General features: G+C 39.5%; 1 protein-coding gene across 1 annotated transcript; it reads left to right on the forward strand.

Moving 5' to 3' along the window:
* The first annotated feature begins 831 nt into the window (after window positions 1-831).
* LOC145951969 (uncharacterized) lies at window positions 832-4,161 on the forward strand. Its single transcript, XM_083064178.1, has 2 exons — window positions 832-1,662; window positions 3,847-4,161. The coding sequence occupies exons 1-2, from the start codon at window positions 832-834 to the stop codon at window positions 4,159-4,161; spliced, it is 1,146 nt and encodes a 381-aa protein (XP_082920304.1).
* The last annotated feature ends 14,271 nt before the right edge of the window (window positions 4,162-18,432 follow it).

Raw genomic sequence — 18,432 nt, forward strand, 5'->3', positions numbered from 1 at the left:
GGAGCTTGGCCCATTAGTAGTCTTAAACCCTAGCCCGTAATGCGGGTGTAGATATTGGATACTCAAGGGATTGATATTCAATATCCACACCTAGGCTCTTGCTCTAAGGGATTAGGTTTGAGTAAACTATTGGGTTGACTAAGCAATGAATTTAACAAGAGATTAAGGATTCATTAGTTTAACGTTTGGTGAAATCTGACCCCACAACCTCACAATACCACAATATCATTTCTAACCTTTTCCATTCACAACCAAATATTTTTATAATTTTCATTCCAGTAGTCATGATCTTTAATTCACATTCACATGACAAACTACAAATTGGAATCATTCTTTAGTCACGAATAGTCAATAAATGCTTATTTTACCTTCTAATCCCTGTGGATACGATATTTTTACTACTTGAACGACCGGTATAATTGCCGTGTTTGAGACCGTTGATGGAATTAAACTGATTACAATTATAACAAAAGTACTTCAACGGAAATCTCAACAAGTTTTTGGCGCCGTTGCCGGGGATTAGCAAGGCAATTTAGTATTTATAGCTATTTGTGACTTGTTCCTTTACTTTTATTGTTAATTTTGATTTTAGCAAATGAATTCTTTGGGCTGACTTGTGCACTCTAGTCTGTTGTTTTCTCTTGTATGCAAGGTACTATCCGAACCAGAGGTACTGCTTCTTCTGAGCCATTGTTGAACGATCCTGAGATTGAACGCACTGCAAGGAGGAATAACAGCAACAGGAGGAGAAGGAGGACTAGAGCAAACCCAGTCAGCCAACCAACCAATTAGATCCCTGAAGTTCTTGTCTCTGACATTCCTGAGTTCAACATGGAAGGTGAAGGTGACAATCATAACCGGAGGCGCATTATAGGTGATGCTTTCACCTACACTAGCCCGAGGGAATTCTCTAGCATTGTGAGGCCTACCAGGAATGACAGACTAGCAGAGATGAAACCTGCACTCCTACAACTTATCAGCTCTCACCAATTTTCTGGCCTGGACCATGAGGACCCACATACTCATCTCTACACTTTTTATGAGTTGTGCGGTTCAGTTGGAGTTTCTGGGGCTGATGAAGAGGCGCTATTCATGAGGTTGTTTCCATTTTCTCTGAATGGGAAGGCTAAGGCTTGGCTTCATTCTCAGCCAAACCAAAGCCTAGCCACGTGGAGGGATGTGGAAACTAAATTCTTAGCCAGATTCTTTCCCCCGTCCAAGAACACTGAGGCCAGAACTGCTATTGCTACTTTTGCTCAAGGTGCGGATGAACCACTATGTGAAACATGGGAGAGATACAAATCACTGTTGAGGAGGTGCCCCAACCATGGTTTTGAGGTAGAACATCAAGTGCAAACCTTTTGTAATGGTTTGCAACCTCAAACCAAGATGATATTGGATGCTTCTTTTGGAGGGTCAGTCATGTTCAGAACTGCTGAAGAGGCTATCACAATCATTAAGTCCATGGCTTCCACAGACTTTAGGAGCCAGCATGGTAGAAGCTATTCACACAAGAGAGGAGTTTTGGAGCTGAGTACTCAAGATGCGGTGTTAGCTCAAAACAAGATACTTTCCCAACAAATTGAAGCCTTGAGCCAACAAATGGCCAAGCTTCCTCAACAATTTCAAGCTATGCACGCTAATAATCCTCCTATGCAACAAGTATTGGTGTAACATTGTAAAAAAAATAATAATAATAATAAAAAAAGAGGTTGATTCAGTAGCCCAGAACGGGCCGTTCCCAAACTGGAACGGGCCGTTCCACACTACTGAATTGAACTACATATTGTAGTTGAGAACGGGCCGTTCCGGGAAGGAGAACGGGCCGTTCTAGGAAGGAGAACGGGCCGTTCCGGAGGGAGAATGGGCCGTTCCGGAGGGAGAACGGGCTGTTCCAAAGGGAGAACGGGCCGTTCCGGATGAGTCCCGGAACGGGCCGTTCTGATTTCAGAACGGGCCGTTCTGGGCGTGGATTTTGTGCGTGATCTGGGAGTTCAGAACGGGCCGTTCCGGTATCGGTACGGGCCATTCTGGCCACTCCGGATTGCCTATAAATAGGGGTGAGGGGGGGCCGTGAGGAGTTCTGGTTCTAGAGAGAAGTTTTAGAGAGAAGGTCTCTGGGTCAGTGAGCTCCTTTCTCTCCCAAATTTCTCTGTTTAACTCCTTTTCTCCTCTAGATCAATAACTCCTTCTGTCTTTTCTTGAAATTCAGATTAGAAAGCTTGTTTTGGGAGGATTGAAGTTTCGAGTTGAGCCTCGAGGGGAAATTCTACTTTTGTTCAGTCTTTGGCTATCTGAGCCAATCTTCAGGTAAGGGAAGCTAGATTGTTTGCATGTGGCTGAATTTGTTAGTTTGGATGAGAGTTTTGAACTCTCTGAATAGTTTTAGGCCGGGCGCAGGTTGAGCGTGTCAGGCGTGGAAGAGCTTAGAGCTCTTGGGTTGGTGTTAGGCCAGGCGCGAGTTGGCGGCACTGTGCTTGAATATATTTATGAATGAATTGATGCTTATGCATGTTTAAAGTTGAAGTTTTAGATCATGTATGTATGATATATGATGTATGGTGAGGTGTGATTCATATGTATGCTTTGTGATAATATATATGAATGTTTGAATATGATATGTTCATATGGTATGTATTGATCATAATGGTAGGTAGACCATTTATGATGTATGATGCATTATTGCATGTGATGTCTTATGACATGTGTATGGTTGTTGATCATGATGGTGGGCAGACCATTATGATGTATGATGCATGATTGCATGTGATGCCTATGGCATGAGTCTAGCCTAGGACTTGAGGAGAGGAAAAATATTTTCGAATTGGAAGAGCTCACATAGAGTCTCTTGAGAGTGGTGCTTGGATAGGCCACTGATATATGAGAGTGGTGCTCTGGGAGGCCACTGGATTTGGGAGAGTGGTGCTCAGATAGGCCACTGGGTTGGGTGAGTCTCCTCTAAGTCCTTAGCTAGTGTTGGAGCGGGGTATGAGGTCGAGGGTTATTCCCTTAACCAAGTACTCGGGAAGGTGCGTGGATCCTTGCGGATAGTCGGTGGGCGAACTCCACAATTGACTTGGTTAATGCATGCCAAGGTCGTGGTAAGCCCGTACCCAGCTGTGCTATACCTGACGGTGGATCTGGACTTCCAAGTGTGTAAGTGACATCATCCGAGTAAACCCGAGTGAGGATTATATATCCTGTTTAGCTGTGACCGAGCGGGCGCATTGGGCATGAAAACGGTTGGGGTGGTTTCGGTAGGATGGAATGTCACTTGTACAGCTCTATTGTTATGGAGATCTCCTAGGTGTATGCGTGACGACGCATTAGATGATTGATATGTATGCATATCTGTCATGAGTTGCATTCATTGCATGATTATTAATATGATGAAGTGTGGTGTTTGACTTCATGTTTGATGAATGAATGATTGATTGAGATGAAAGGTTCCTTAGGGACAGGATTTGGGATGCATGTGTAATATAGATTTTTATTCTGTACTTGTATTATTGATCTTTGAATTCTAGCTTACCCTTTTGTTTTCCATGTGGTGGAACTGCGATGATCATACTTGGTATGGGAGCAGGTCAGGGATAGCTTGGGAGTAGAGATGATCGTTGTGAGACGAGGAGCTGAGTCTCGTGTTTTGAGTTACCATTCTGGGTAACATTTTTTTTGTCAGTGCTTGACCGGCACTAAGGAATATTTTGGGATGACTGTACATATATGGTGCTATATTTTATATACAGAAACTTAATTATTTCGATCTTTATATTTATGCCTGTATGTATGTGTTATCCAGTTTAATATTCTCTTAGTTAACTAGAGATTTTCAAGACCTTGCAGATTAACATTCCGTTCTCCGAGGCATTAGAGCAAATGCCTACATATGCCAAGTTCATGAAAGATCTCCTCACTAAGAAGAGAAAGTATTTTGAAGAGGAGACTATCACATTGGAGGCGGGGTGTAGTGCCATTATTCAGAAGATGTTGCCAACAAAATCCAAGGACCCTGGTCGTTTCACTCTTCCAGTCACTATTGGGAGTCTAGCTATTGGGAAGGCCTTACTTGATTTGGGGGCTAGCATCAATCTTATGCCCTTATCTATGCTTCAGAGGATTGGTGATTTGGAAGTGAAGCCAACTCGCATGACTTTGTAGTTAGTTGATCGATCTGTGAAGTATCCTCATGGCATTGTGGAGGATGTTCTGGTGAAGGTGGACCGTTTCTTGTTTCCCGCTGATTTCGTGGTGATGGATATTGAAGAGGACATTGTTGTACCTCTCATTCTTGGCCGACCATTCATGAAGACTGCAAGAGTTCTAATTGATGTGGATGATGGGAAGCTTAAGGTGAGAGTGAATGATGAAGAGGTCAATTTTGATGTGTTTGATGCCATGCACTACCCCAAGGACAAGAGCAGTTGCTTCCGGGTTGATGTAATTGATGGCCTTATTGAAGATACAAGGAAGCATATCTCTTTTTCTACCCCTTTGGAGAAAGTCCTAATCAATATGGTTGAATACCTCCATGAAGAAGAAGATAGAGAGATTGAGGCATGTTTGAAGAGCCTTGATTCATATAAGGAGGTGACACCGGATTCAGGGCATATGAAAGATTTGAAGGAGGAAGGGGAGGTGATTACCCCGAAGCTTGAGTTGAAAATACTCCCTTCTCATCTCAAGTATGTGTTTCTAAAAGAAGGTGGAAGCAAGCCGGTTATCATAAGTAGCTCCTTATCCACATTGGAGGAGGAGAAGCTTGTGAGAGTTTTGAAGTTCTATCAAGGGGCAATTGGTTGGTCTATTTCTGATCTCAAGGGAATTAGCCCAGCCTATTGCATGCATAAGATATTTATGGAGGATGAGTACAAGCCGGTTGCTCAACCACAGAGGAGGCTTAATCCTGTGATGAAGGAGGTGGTGAAGAAGGAAGTGATGAAGCTGTTGGATGCTGGCATGATCTACCCCATTTCTGATAGTGCATGGGTGAGCCCTGTGCAAGTGGTTCCAAAGAAGGGTGGCATGACGGTGATTCGGAATGAGAAGAATGAGCTAATTCCTTCTAGAACGGTCACGGGGTGGAGAATGTGTATTGATTATCGGAAGCTCAACAAGGCTACCAGGAATGATCATTTTCCACTCCCATTCATGGATCAGATGCTTGAGAGATTAGCTGGCCAAGCTTATTATTGCTTTCTTGATGGGTATTCAGGCTACAACCAGATTGTGGTGGATCTGGAAGATCAGGAGAAGACCGCTTTCACTTGTCCTTTTGGTGTCTTTGATTATGGAAAGATGCCATTTGGACTGTGCAATGCTCCTGCAACATTTCAACGATGTATGCTAGCTATATTCTCCGACTTGGTAGAGAAGAGCATTGAGGTTTTCATGGACGATTTCTCCGTGTTCGGGTCTTCATTTGACGAGTGCCTGACCAATCTTGAAGTGGTGCTCAGAAGATGCTTGGAGACCAACCTTATCCTCAACTGGGAAAAATGTCATTTCATGGTGACCGAGGGGACAGTTCTGGGGCACAAGATCTCTCACAAAGGCATTGAAGTTGACCCTGCCAAAGTGGAGGTAATAGAAAAACTCCCTCCACCCATCAATGTCAAAGGTATTAGGAGTTTCTTAGGGCATGCTGGCTTTTACAGACGATTTATAAAAGATTTTTCAATGATAGCCAGACCCCTAAGCAATCTCCTAAACAAGGACACTCCTTTTTGCTTCAATGATTCTTGTATGAAAGCTTTTGAAACTTTAAAAGCTAGACTCACCTCTGCACCCATAATCACTGCACCAGATTGGACACTAGATTTTGAACTCATGTGTGATGCTAGTGATTATGCGATTGGGGCAGTCTTAGGCCAAAGGAGGACTAAACTTTTTCATGTTATTCACTATGCTAGCAAAGTTTTAAATGAGGCACAAATTAATTATGCCACCACTGAAAATGAGTTGCTAGCCATAGTGTTTGCATTGGAAAAGTTTCGGTCCTATTTGATTGGTTCCAAAGTGGTTGTGTTCACAGATCATGCAGCCATTAAGTACTTACTCACCAAGCCGGATTCCAAGCCAAGACTCATAAGGTGGATTCTTCTGCTTCAAGAGTTTGATCTGGAGATAAAAGATAAGAGTGGCAAGGAGAATCTGGTTGCTGACCACCTCTCAAGGCTTATAAATGATGAGGTGACCCTGAAGGAGAGAGAGATCTTGGAGGAGTTCCCTGATGAAAAATTGTTCATGGTGCAAGAGCGGCCTTGGTTTGCGGATTTAGCAAACTTCAAGGCAGCTGGAGTTATTCCTGAAGATTTCACATGGCACCAAAAGAAGAAGTTCCTCCGTGATGCTACCTACTATGTATGGGATGACCCTCACTTGTTCAAGATTGGTTCAGACGGCTTATTGAGGAGGTGCGTCTCAAGAGAGGAGGCCAAGAGTATTTTGTGGCACTGTCACAACTCTCCTTATGGAGGGTACTTCAATGGAGAAAGAACAGCTGCCAAAGTGCTTCAAGCTGGATTTTACTGGCTGACACTCTTCAAAGATGCCCACAGTCATGCCAAGCAGTGTGACAGTTGTCAGAGGGCCGGAGGAATCACAAGAAAGCATGAGATGCCCTTACAAAATATGCAGGAGGTTGAGGTGTTTGATTGTTGGGGCATAGATTTTGTTGGCCCACTGCCTTCTTCCTTCACAAATGAATATATTCTTGTGGCAGTGGACTATGTCTCAAAATGGGTTGAAGCTATTGCTACACCCAAGGCGGATGGCAAAACAGTAGTGAAGTTCCTCAAGAAGCACATATTCAGCAGATTTGGCACCCCTAGGGTACTTATCAGTGATGGAGGTTCACACTTCTGTAATGCTCAGTTGGAAAGGGCTCTAGAACATTATGGAGTCCATCATAAGGTTGCTACCGCCTATCACCCTCAAACCAATGGGCAAGCTGAGGTCTCTAACAGAGAGATCAAGAGGATTTTGGAGAAGACTGTGTCAGCTTCAAGAAAGGATTGGTCTACAAAGCTTGATGAAGCTCTATGGGCTTATAGAACTGCCTTCAAGTCTCCAATTGGTCTCACTCCATTTCAGTTGGTGTATGGGAAAGCTTGCCATCTTCCTGTGGAACTAGAGCACAAAGCTTATTGGGCTTTGAAGTTGTTGAATTTTGATCCTCTCAGCACTGGTGAGAAAAGGAAGTTGGAGCTGCATGCTCTTGATGAATTGAGGCTTCAAGCCTATGAATCATCCAAGCTTTACAAGGAAAAAGTCAAGAGCTATCATGACAAGAAAATTCTCAAGAGAGAGTTCAGGGCAGGCCAGTCGGTGCTTCTGTTCAATTCCAGGCTCAAACTCTTCCCTGGAAAACTGAGATCAAAGTGGTCTGGCCCTTTTAGAGTTAAGGAGGTGAAACCCTATGGTGCCATAGAAATTGAAGATCCTGAGGCACAAAGAAGCTGGGCTGTGAATGGACAACGGTTGAAACCCTACTTGGGTGGAGAAGTCGAAAGACTCTGCTGTATCCTTTCTTTCAGAGACCCTTGAGGTCTATTCTTGTCAGGCTCGGGACAGTAAACAAGCGCTTCCTGGGAGGCAACCCAGAGATCTGAACTTTGATTTAGGTGTTTTGAGTTGCCTTGTGTTGTTAGCTTCTAGCATTGATATGTGTTTTAATTATGTGTTAGAATGTATCTGTGATGTGAATTCTGATTGTTCATGTTGTATGTATTGTGTGAAGCTTGCTTGAGTGAAGTAGATTTAGCCTAGATCTTGTTATGAGAGTGAGGAGTGAAAAATTTTTTTTAGAGGAAAGCTTAAATAGAACTAGTCACGCCGGGCGTGACATATCCACGCCCAGCGCACCCAAAGCCACTTGGTCTCTGCCAACACCTACGCCGGGCGCAATTCCTAATTGCGCCCGGCCCAAACTTCATTGTGGCCACTGGAACGACCAAGCCCGGCGCATTTATTGGCGCGTCGGGCGCATTAAAAGTTAGGTGCCCCAGGGGGTAGGTAAGCCAGGCGCGCTCAGCGCATTTATCACTGGAAGGTCTGAGCATTAATCACGCCGGGCGCACTATCTTCCCCGCCGGGCGCATTGATTGCTTGCACGTTGTAACCCTAGCCACGCCCAGCGAGAGACGGCAGCGTCCGGAGCCACACCAGATGAGGGCAACTTTTGAGATTCTACTGATACCGCGCCTGGCGCGACAAATTAGTGCGCCCGGCACGACGCTTCAGATGCCCCTTTAACTTCTCAACTCCTCAACTTCTTCAAACTCTTCCCTCTCTCTCACGGACCAAAATCACTCTTCCCTCTCAACTTCTTCTCCCACACCCTCTCACACACTCTTCAATCTTCTCAACTCCACACAATCTCAACGCCCACTCTCTCCATCTTTCTCTCATTCTCCATCTCAAGGGCACGTATCTTCCTCTCCTCTCCTTCAACAACTCGAGTAGGCTTTCTTGTTTCCCTTTTCCGTTTTACTTTATTCTTGTTTTTCTTGTTTTTTGGGTTCCTAGAGTTTCTGTTGACCCACATTGGGGTTTGGGGTTCAAATGCTCTCATATAAGGCAACCCCTGGGTGCAGTCACGCCAGGCGCGAAGAATCACGCTTGGCACAAACGTGACTTGAAATTTTTTTCGTTGAAGCTAAGCCCGGCACGCCTTCTATCAAAGCCTCGAAACGGCCCGTTCCAATTCCAGAACGGCCCGTTTCGGACTTTGGAACGGCTGTTCCAATTCCAGAACGACCCATTTCGAACTGAAGAACGGCCCGTTCTGATCTTGGAACAGCCCGTTCTGGGGCAATTTTTTAAATCAGTTTACTTGCGCCCGGCGCATTTCTGTATGTCGGGACGTGGGTTCCACAGGAACCGAGCTCAGCAACCTCTGCACGTGAAGCGCATGGATCTTCTACCGGTGGTTAGAATTTGGTCAGCCTTGGTGCATGCTAACATTCTCCCGTGCTCCCACGTTTCTGACCTGCACTGGACCCGGTCCATCCTTATGTACTGTATCATGACTCAGAGGACCGTGGATCTGGGGGGCATTATCTGCATGGAGATTTCTGGCTGTGCCAACTCTGCGCCTGGCTCCGCCCTTGGCAGGTGTGGATGTCCACTCGCCGCCATTTGAGGGTCCTGGCAGGGCTATTGACAGCAGATACATCTCTGCCTATTGCCAGGATCGCGCCCCACCACCAGTCCCTGCCCCCGAGCCTATTCATGTTGCTGGGCCCCAAGAGGACGTGCCCATGGATGATGCTGCTGTCCCAGACCCTCCACTCACTATCCATCAGCGTTTTAACGCCTTGGAGGGTCGCATGGCCACATTCATGCAGCGACAGGAGGACCGCCTGGATACTTTTATGCAGAGGCACGAGGGCCAGATGGAGTCTCTCCACCGTGGACAGACCTTCATGTTTGATGCATTCAGGAGTTTCACGCTGCACTCTGCCCCTGATTACCAGTTCCCCACCACCGCTGATTATCATTCTTACACGGGGTGGCCTGGGGACCAGGCCTCTTTCTTTGGGGGGGTGGAGTTGCCGAGGATGCTGGAGTTGCTGCTGAGGAGGGTGGAGCTGACCCCGGACATGATGATGACCAGGCCCCGTGATGGATGCAAAAGGAGCTTGACTTAGCTACTTTTTATTATTTTTCTTGTCATTTATGTTTCAGTCTTTCCATTTCAGTGTTGAACTATTTGTGTCTCAGAACTCTATTTTAGTTATTATATTTAGTTTCTGTTGGTGATTACTCTGGTTGGTTCCAATTTTTTGTTAATATTCTGCTTTAGCACGGGTTTTAATATTGTTGATACTTGCTTTGCTTGTGGTCGATTCTGGATTGTGGTCTGCTTGATTTTGGTGGTGTGTGTACCTTAAACATTTGCAAGTCACGTTAGATCTTTAGTTTATGACCAATTGCATACGGGTTTCAATGTTGATCATAGAACTGAGCTGAGTTTGATAATTTGTTGATGCATAGCCAGGTGAGGTTTAAGCCTAAATACTTATGAGTGAACTACGCTTAAGTTGCATGATAGACTTTGCTTGAGTTTCCCTAGTGGTCTGCTTATGTTGTGTACTTAGGTGATCAAGGCATTCATATTTTCCCTTATTTTGCTAACCTCCTAAACCAAAAAGCCATTTTCACCTCTCACTTGACTCATACTTTCCTAAGCCCAACATCACACCTCTACTTGTCCCAAACCATGAAAAATTAACCATAACCTTTGCTTTGGTTAAGAGAGCAAATTGATGACATCAAGTAAGTTTGGGGGAGTTGTTAAATGGGAAATTTTGGGAAAAAGGAAGTATGTGGTCAACTATCCAAAAAAAAAAAAAAAACAAAAAAACAAAAAAACAAAAAAAAACAAAAATATTAGGATGCAAAAGTGTAAATATGCATCTTATAAAGGCTAATGGCTTGGATCCGAGAAAGGACATGTGTGCTAAATTGTTGTATTGGGGTATGGAGAGGGATATCATTGTAAAAATTTCAATTGCTCTCTTAAGCCATAGCACCCTCAATTCTTGAAAAATCATAAGACTGCTACTGCTTGACCCTGCTTGACTCAGATTGCCCTAGTAAAGACCTTGTGATAAGTGCCTGCATTTGTTTTACCACTGGTTTCATTTGGAAACGAAGAACAAAGTTGAATCATGTGGCGTGAGTAGTAGACTAGAGAGAAACACTCACCCTTATACACTAGTGTGCATAGAGAGAAACACTTTCCTAGTGAGAATGCATCTATAGATAGTCATTACTCTTCTCAGCTCTTTGATCTCTTTTGAAACCTTTGTTTGCACCTTGTCATGTTCCATTGCAATAATTGTGACTGAAAATTCATTTAAGGTTCATGCTTGCGAAAAGAAAATACAAGTGAACTAGGATGTAGAACTTGACACACTTGCATTGTTTGTTATCTACTAGATTAATTACCTGTTGCTTGAGGACAAGCAAGGTTCTAAGTTTGGGGGAGTTGTTAAGTCTCAATTATACCTCTTTTTGAATGAGATTTATTGAACAATTCTACTCATTCTTAACACAATTGCAAGATAATTGTTCCCTTTTTGATTCATCTTGTGTGCAGATATAGCTAACCCATTTTAGCTAACAATACCTTAATACACCTAATTTTTTGTGCAGGTATTGAGCTAGAGATTTGAGGATTGAAGATCTTTGGGATTGGAAACATAAGGAGCCAAGGAGTAGAGCAAAGTGGCTGCGCCGGGCGCAAGATGACGCCGCGCCGGGCTTGAGAAGAACAGAGCAGTGGACTTCTGGAAGTCATACATGCGCCGGGTGCGAGACTCCACCACGCCGGGCGTGATCGAGGCAGAGAGTACCTCAAAACTCTCTGGAATGAATTGCGCCGGGCTTAATAGAGAATTGCGCCGGGCTTGCTCTAAGGCAGAGAATGCTTGAAAGCCTCTGGAAGACACTGCGCCGGGCGTAAAAAGTAATTGCACCGGGCTTATAATGAGGCAGAAAGTGCTCAGAAGACGCTGCGCCAGGCGCGAAGACTTAGGCGTCGGGCGCGAAATCCTAATCTGACCTCCCAGGCTCGTATTTGAAGCCATTTTCGAGGGTTTCTCCCTCATTCACACATTGGACGAGTTTTAGGAGCTGTGGAAGGGATTCCCGGAGCTTGGAGCTGTTCGTGTGTGGGTCTTTCCTTCGGTTTCTTCATTTCTCCCTTCATCTCTATTTTGTTTTGCCCTCAATTTTGAGTGGTTCCACCCATTTTTTGTGGGGTTATATGTAACCAACGAATTCTAGTGTAATCCTAACGTTTTCAATGATATATATATATATATATATATATATGTTGTTCATTCATTGTTGTGTTGTTTCTATTCTTAATGCTTGCCTTGGATTGATTCTCCTTGCATGATATAGGTTCCATGGGTATTGGAAAATAACCTTTGAAACTAGCTCTGAAACAAATGCCTAGTGGGAAATGTATCTAGGAATGGAGCTTGGCCCATTAGTAGTCTTAAACCCTAGCCCGTAATGCAGGTGTAGATATTGGATACTCAAGGGATTGATATTCAATATCCACACCTAGGCTCTTGCTCTAAGGGATTAGGTTTGAGTAAACTATTGGGTTGACTAAGCAATGAATTTAACAAGAGATTAAGGATTCATTAGTTTAACGTTTGGTGAAATCTGACCCCACAACCTCACAATACCACAATATCATTTCTAACCTTTTCCACTCACAACCAAATATTTTTATAATTTTCATTCCAGTAGTCATGATCTTTAATTCACATTCACATGACAAACTACAAATTGGAATCATTCTTTAGTCACGAATAGTCAATAAATGCTTATTTTACCTTCTAATCCCTGTGGATACGATATTTTTACTACTTGAACGGCCGGTATACTTGCCGTGTTTGAGACCGTTGATGGAATTAAACTGATTACAATTATAACAAAAGTACTTCAACGGAAATCTCAACAACAAGTTGATGGAGTTGAAGTTTAGCATGAATCTTTGGATGGTTATATTTCTTCCTATAAAAAATAGGTTGTGTTCATTTATATGTTAACATATTTTTTTGTTACTCTTATTTTGTACGGTTAGATAATTTTTTTTTGTACATTTTAGATAGATCTAAAACATTTGTTGTTGTTCATATAGAAGTTCCTACAGTTGAAGCCTCTATGAGGCTACTACTCAAGGAATTTTGTGATTGTAGGAGAACATATCAATTGGTTTACCAAATCAATAGTATCAATTGAATATAAATAAACCATTACTTTTTGAAATCCTTTGCTCCAACGAAGAATGGAATACATTATACGAATGAAATCAAACATGAAATTGAAAACCAAAATCTAGATCAATAAAGAATTCAATAAAAAATCAAATAGAACCCTAAAATTGAAAAGGAAGAAAGATGAACCTGAGTAGAGGGAGAGAGCAAGGATTATGAATCATACAACAAAGATTACGAGTGAGAGAAAACAAGATTATTAGCGTGCAAGAAAATGAAAATCTTGTAAAGGCAAGAATTGCAAAAGAGCCCCCAAGTGCAAGAGAGATTCGCGAGTGCGTGAGAGTGCACGAGAGAGTCCCAAGTGCAAGAGAGTGGCGAGTGTGAGAGAGAGTCGCAATTGCACTAGTGTGCGCAACCCTATGTGCGCCAAGGAAAGAGAAATATCAAATTCCTCTTATTTTTTGTGAAATTTTAAATTCTATTAAATTTAGTTAATTGAAATACTCTATGAAATTATAGAATTTAAAATTCTTTTAAAATAACTTATCCAAACAATACATTTTAGAGTATAGCATTTTAATTTCTTCAAAAAAATGAATTGCTTCCTTAAAATGCCTTACCCAAAAACACCATTAATATTTATTTTGTGCATTTGGGTGTTAGGGTTAGGAGTCCTTAGTCTTAAATTCAAGTTTTGGAGATCTTAGGTACTAGAGAAATTGAATTTCAACATCAGCAACAACGAACAAAGGTACAACCATAAAGTCCTTAATGAGTTTTTTCATTTTTACCTTCCTAACATATTTCACTTTGCACTATGTCATACTCCATAATGGATTTTTTTTTTAAATTTTGTAATGGATTTTTTAGTGTCCATAAATAGAGCTCGTGTTTGAGAGAATTTTTTTTAGTGAAAGCATACCTTCATTCTTGGGATCCTTAAGGTCCCAACAACTTCTTAAGCACAACCCCTGATGAACTACAATTTATGAATGGTTGACTTGTTTTTTGTTGATTGATATTTAAACTTGTCGGTGCTTATTTAATTTTTAACTTGACAAAAATCAGTTAAAAGATCAACTTCCATTGACTCAAAGAGATCATTCTTATAAGAAAGGTAATATATTTCATAATCATGTTATTTCATAATTTGATAGATTATTAGGTGAATAATGGGAAATAATGAATATAGTTTAATTCTTGTTTCCTCCTTTTTTTGTGTGGGTGAAATAGAATCCTTGTTTTTGACTATAAGAAAACCATTGATTAGTGAGAGAACGTTCCTCTGCAAATCCCTCGCTAAACTATGTATCGAGGGCTTAGTGAGGAATTTGTAAAGGAACATTCTCTCACTAAATTCAAGTCGCTAATTAGCAACAAACAAAAAACTCTTGTTATTCCCTTGCTATTTTTGTCGTTCATTCATCACAAAGTTTCATTGCTAATGCGACACTATTACCTCACAATTTTTGTCTCCTTACCCCTTGCTAAATGACTTCATTATTTCCTTTCTAAAGTCTCGCAAATCCCTCACAAGTAGTGTTCACTATTTCGTCACAAAATATTGTTCATTAGATTCTCCATGAATTCCTTGCATATCCTTTGCAACTTTTCGTTGATATACCCTCGTTACTCCTTTACTATATTCCCTTGTTATGCCTTCACAAAATTCCCTTGCGAATCCCTCATTATTTGCTCGCAAAATGTCATTGTGAATGCCTTGTTAAGCTCTCGCTATATTCCCTCACAAACCCCTTGTTATACTCTCGCAAAATACCCTTGCTAATCCCTCACTATCTGCATGCAAAATGTCATCATGAATATCGTTGTACTCCCTTGTTAATTCCTTGCTATTCTCCCATGAAAGGCCTTCACTAATCCTTGGTTGATCCTTCACCATATATCTAGTGAATGCCTTCTCTAATCCCTTGCCAATCCACAACAATTATCCCCCACCATTTAAATTTTCTTAACAATTTGAATTTATTTGATTTCAATTATTTGTTGTGCATTCAAATAAATTAAATATTTAAATCACAAGTAAAATTTATTTAAATTAACTAAATAAATATATCAACTAAAATTTGAAATAACCTAGGCTTGATTTAAAACTTGCAAATGTATGTCTTACAAAAACCAAAATGTTCAGTCTTATAAAACCCAAGTTGTTAAACGTATATCTTTAAAGTTCAAAGTAATCATTGTCTTACAAAATAAAAATACAAAAAATATGTAACACGCCTAAGCTAGTAAAATCATCATTGTGTCCTTAATCTTCCCTAGGTTGGTTGGTTGACGATATTTTTGGTGGTTGGATTGCTTGAATTATCTGCCTCATCATCTCTGGCAATTGTGTCTGCAAAAAAAAGGATAATGCAATAGTGTTATTAGTATCGTATGAACCGCAATACGATTCATATGATTCAGTACGATTCTGGGTCTTAGCGATGCGAATCATAAGTTGAATCATTTTTGGTGCTGAATTGCAGCGAATCGCAGTTCCCCTCTGTATTGTGCGATTCCTATTTGGCGGGTTAAGGTTGAAAACGGATTCGGGTCATGCACGACCTGGTTATGAAAACCCACAAAAAAAGACTTTTTTTAATTAAAAGAAAACAAAAGGGTGGAACATGGCCTAAAAGTGTTGATTCCTTCCCTCTAAAGTCACCCATTCATAAAAAAGAATAGACCCTTTCATTTTCTCTCTTCCCCGACAAGTTAACATGTGCGACTGTTATTGCACAACCAATTGTTGTCTTTTCTGCTGTCTTCTTTGTGTTGAGTTTCTCCCACTAATGATCCACACCCCACTTCTCTCCCTTGCTTTCTATTTTTTTATTTCTTTCAGTTGATCCTACTGGACCCCTCCCATATTTATGTGCTTTGTTGAAGAATGAGTCAAACAAAAAAGAAGAAGAAGGCAGATATCACGTGGTAGTATTGTGAAAGTATCCCTCCACATAAACTTAAAGTGAAATGTAAGTTTTTCTCTCATATTTGTTGGAGTGGGATAGCAAGGATGAAACATCATCTTGTTGGAACAAAAGAAAATGTAATTGTTTGCACAAGTGTTCCAGATGATGTTAAAGAAATAGTTACCAAGCTATTATAAATTAGAGAAAAGAAGAAAGATGAAAATAGCCTTGAGTGTTTTCAAGAAGTAAGAAATGAAGATAATTGTGCAAAGAAAGGAACAATGGACTCATTTGCTGGTAAAGGAAAGGAACTCCAACATTTTGAAACAAAAGACAATGAATGCAATGTTGAAAGATAGGGATGTTGTCATTCAAGAAATTTGCAATTGCATATATGGTAATGCATTACCATTCAATTTGGTAAGGAATCCACTTTTTATCCAAATGTTGAAAGTTATTGGAGAATATGGTAAGGGTTTGAAGCCTCCCACTTTTCATGAAGTGAGGGTGTCTTTCTTGAAGAAAGTGATTGATAACATCCAAAAGAACCTAGAGAAATATAAGAGTAAATGGGAGAAATGGGGATGCACTTTGATGTGTGATGGTTGGATCGATGGGAAAGGGAGGTCACTCACTAATTTTCTTGTTAACAGTCCAAGCGGGACTATTTTTAAATATCTGTTGATACTAGTGATGTAATTAAAGATGCTAGACAAATGTTTGAATTGTTGGACAACATGGTGGAAGAAAGAGGGGAAGAGAATGTGGTGCAAGTTGTGACCGATGGTTCCTTTAACCTTGTGGCAGCAGGAAGAATGTTAGAAGACAATAGGAATAAATTATTCTACTAACTCAAATAACAAAAAAAAATAAAAATAAAAATTGACTTGTAACAATGTTTTTGAAGTTATAAATGCATAACTATGAGTTGTTCCTTCTATTACCTGCAAATGCAAACAAAATGATGGGTAGATATAAAAAATGATGAAAAAAATGGTGATGCAAATAAAGTGATTGGTGCATATGAAAAATGATGAAAGAAAAAATGTATAAGAAGAAGAACAAGAATGAAAAGTGGATGAAATTGAATAAAAAAAATATGAACACTAAACATACTAATGATGCATCAAAGTCCTAATTGTGGAGTCTTATGTTTTAGAATGTGAACTTTATTCATGTGTTTTAGGTCATTGTAATTATTACTAACTGACTTAGTTTTAAATTATATGATAATTATAAAAAGTAAGTTAAAATGAATAATTCAGCTAGAATATAATATTTTAGGCCACATCAAAACTCATTTCCTTTTCTTAGAACTAAATTAACGTTCCCTCTATATTGTTTATAATTTTAATAACAATTTTCCATACCTACCAACAACAACAAATTAAAACAAATGCGAAAATAAAAAAATTTGCAATTTCTCCCAACTTAGTTGTATAGAGTCACCTTGGGCCTTCAACCTCAAGAGAGGATACCAAAAGATCCCCAAGCAACCACGATAATTTGAGGCTGAAACCCCTCACTTTCTAGATCAATGTTCAACTTGTTGTCATTGATTTTTTATTGAAAGAAAATATTCTTTTTTTGTATGAGTGTAATTGAGCTCAATGATACAAAAGTGACTTATGGGAGTGAGAATGAACTTATAATTCATAAATTCCCAAAAAGAAAGCAACTTAATTTATTGAAAGTAAGTGAATATTTATAGAATTTATTAACCACTAAAATTCACTACAAAATAGAACAATCTGAAGAACAGGTAATGAAAGAGAGCAATAATTTTTTTCCTTTATATCAAAACCAAATAAAATTGTGTTTAAGAAAGAACGCATTAGATTTGTAGAAGGTAAGCACCCAAAAATCGTCAAATAGGAATATAAAATGTTGTGTTGAGCTGTTTTGGGCAATATATACGAGTTTTTTTAAACACATTAATTACAAAAAAAACTTAAAAACTCATTTTGTACATGATTATCGTCACACATTTGAAGAAGAATAATAAGAAGAAGAAATCACCTTTAAATAGTAATGATATAATGAGAAAGTAGATGATTTTTACTATGCTTTTGATTTCAATCCTAAAGATTGTCTAGTTACATAAAGGGAAAACTGTACAATTATATTGTTGGTGATGTTGATGAAGTGGATTTTGAGTTTCTCTCTATTATATTAGAGTTCTATCATTGTGAAGAATGAAAATCAAAATTTTTTATCTTAACTTTTGTGCTTGTAAATTGATTTAAAATTTTGCCCAAATAAGCAAGTTTTATATAACACATACAAATTAAATGTATAATTTTCTATTTAAATTATATTTCATGTATATAATATTATTTAATTTATTTTTACATTATGTTTATATTTGAGTTATGCATATAAGACATTAAGTTAACTAATTTTTACTTTCTGTTACATATATTGTTCTCGTAGTTTCTTCTATAATTTTATTTATTATTAGATTTGACTATAGATGAAGGTTTAAGTAGATGTTACATATGTTTGCATATAATTATATATTATGATTATGATTATATTATAAAGATAACACAAAATATTTTCTATAATAAAAAGCTAATTTTATGTTTATAATATATATATATATATATATATATATATATATGATTATATATAATATTTTTTTTATAAATATATAAAATAAATAAATTATATTTTCATAAGTTAAAATTAATTTTCACACATATCAAATTTAATAAAAGTAAAAAAAAAAGTTATTTTTTTTATAAATTAAAATCAATTTTATATGCATC

Source organism: Cajanus cajan, chromosome 9, assembly GCF_000230855.2.
Source record: "Cajanus cajan strain Asha chromosome 9, NIPB_CcT2T_4, whole genome shotgun sequence".
In the NCBI taxonomy this organism is placed as follows: Eukaryota; Viridiplantae; Streptophyta; class Magnoliopsida; order Fabales; family Fabaceae; genus Cajanus; species Cajanus cajan.

Excerpts from the sequence above, each read along its gene's own strand:
- LOC145951969 (XM_083064178.1), top strand. The coding sequence starts at position 832 with ATGGAAGGTGAAGGTGACAATCATAACCGGAGGCGCATTATAGGTGAT. Across the intron at positions 1,663-3,846 it reads ATAATCCTCCTATGCAACAA|ATTAACATTCCGTTCTCCGA; the intron begins GTATTGGTGTAA and ends AAGACCTTGCAG.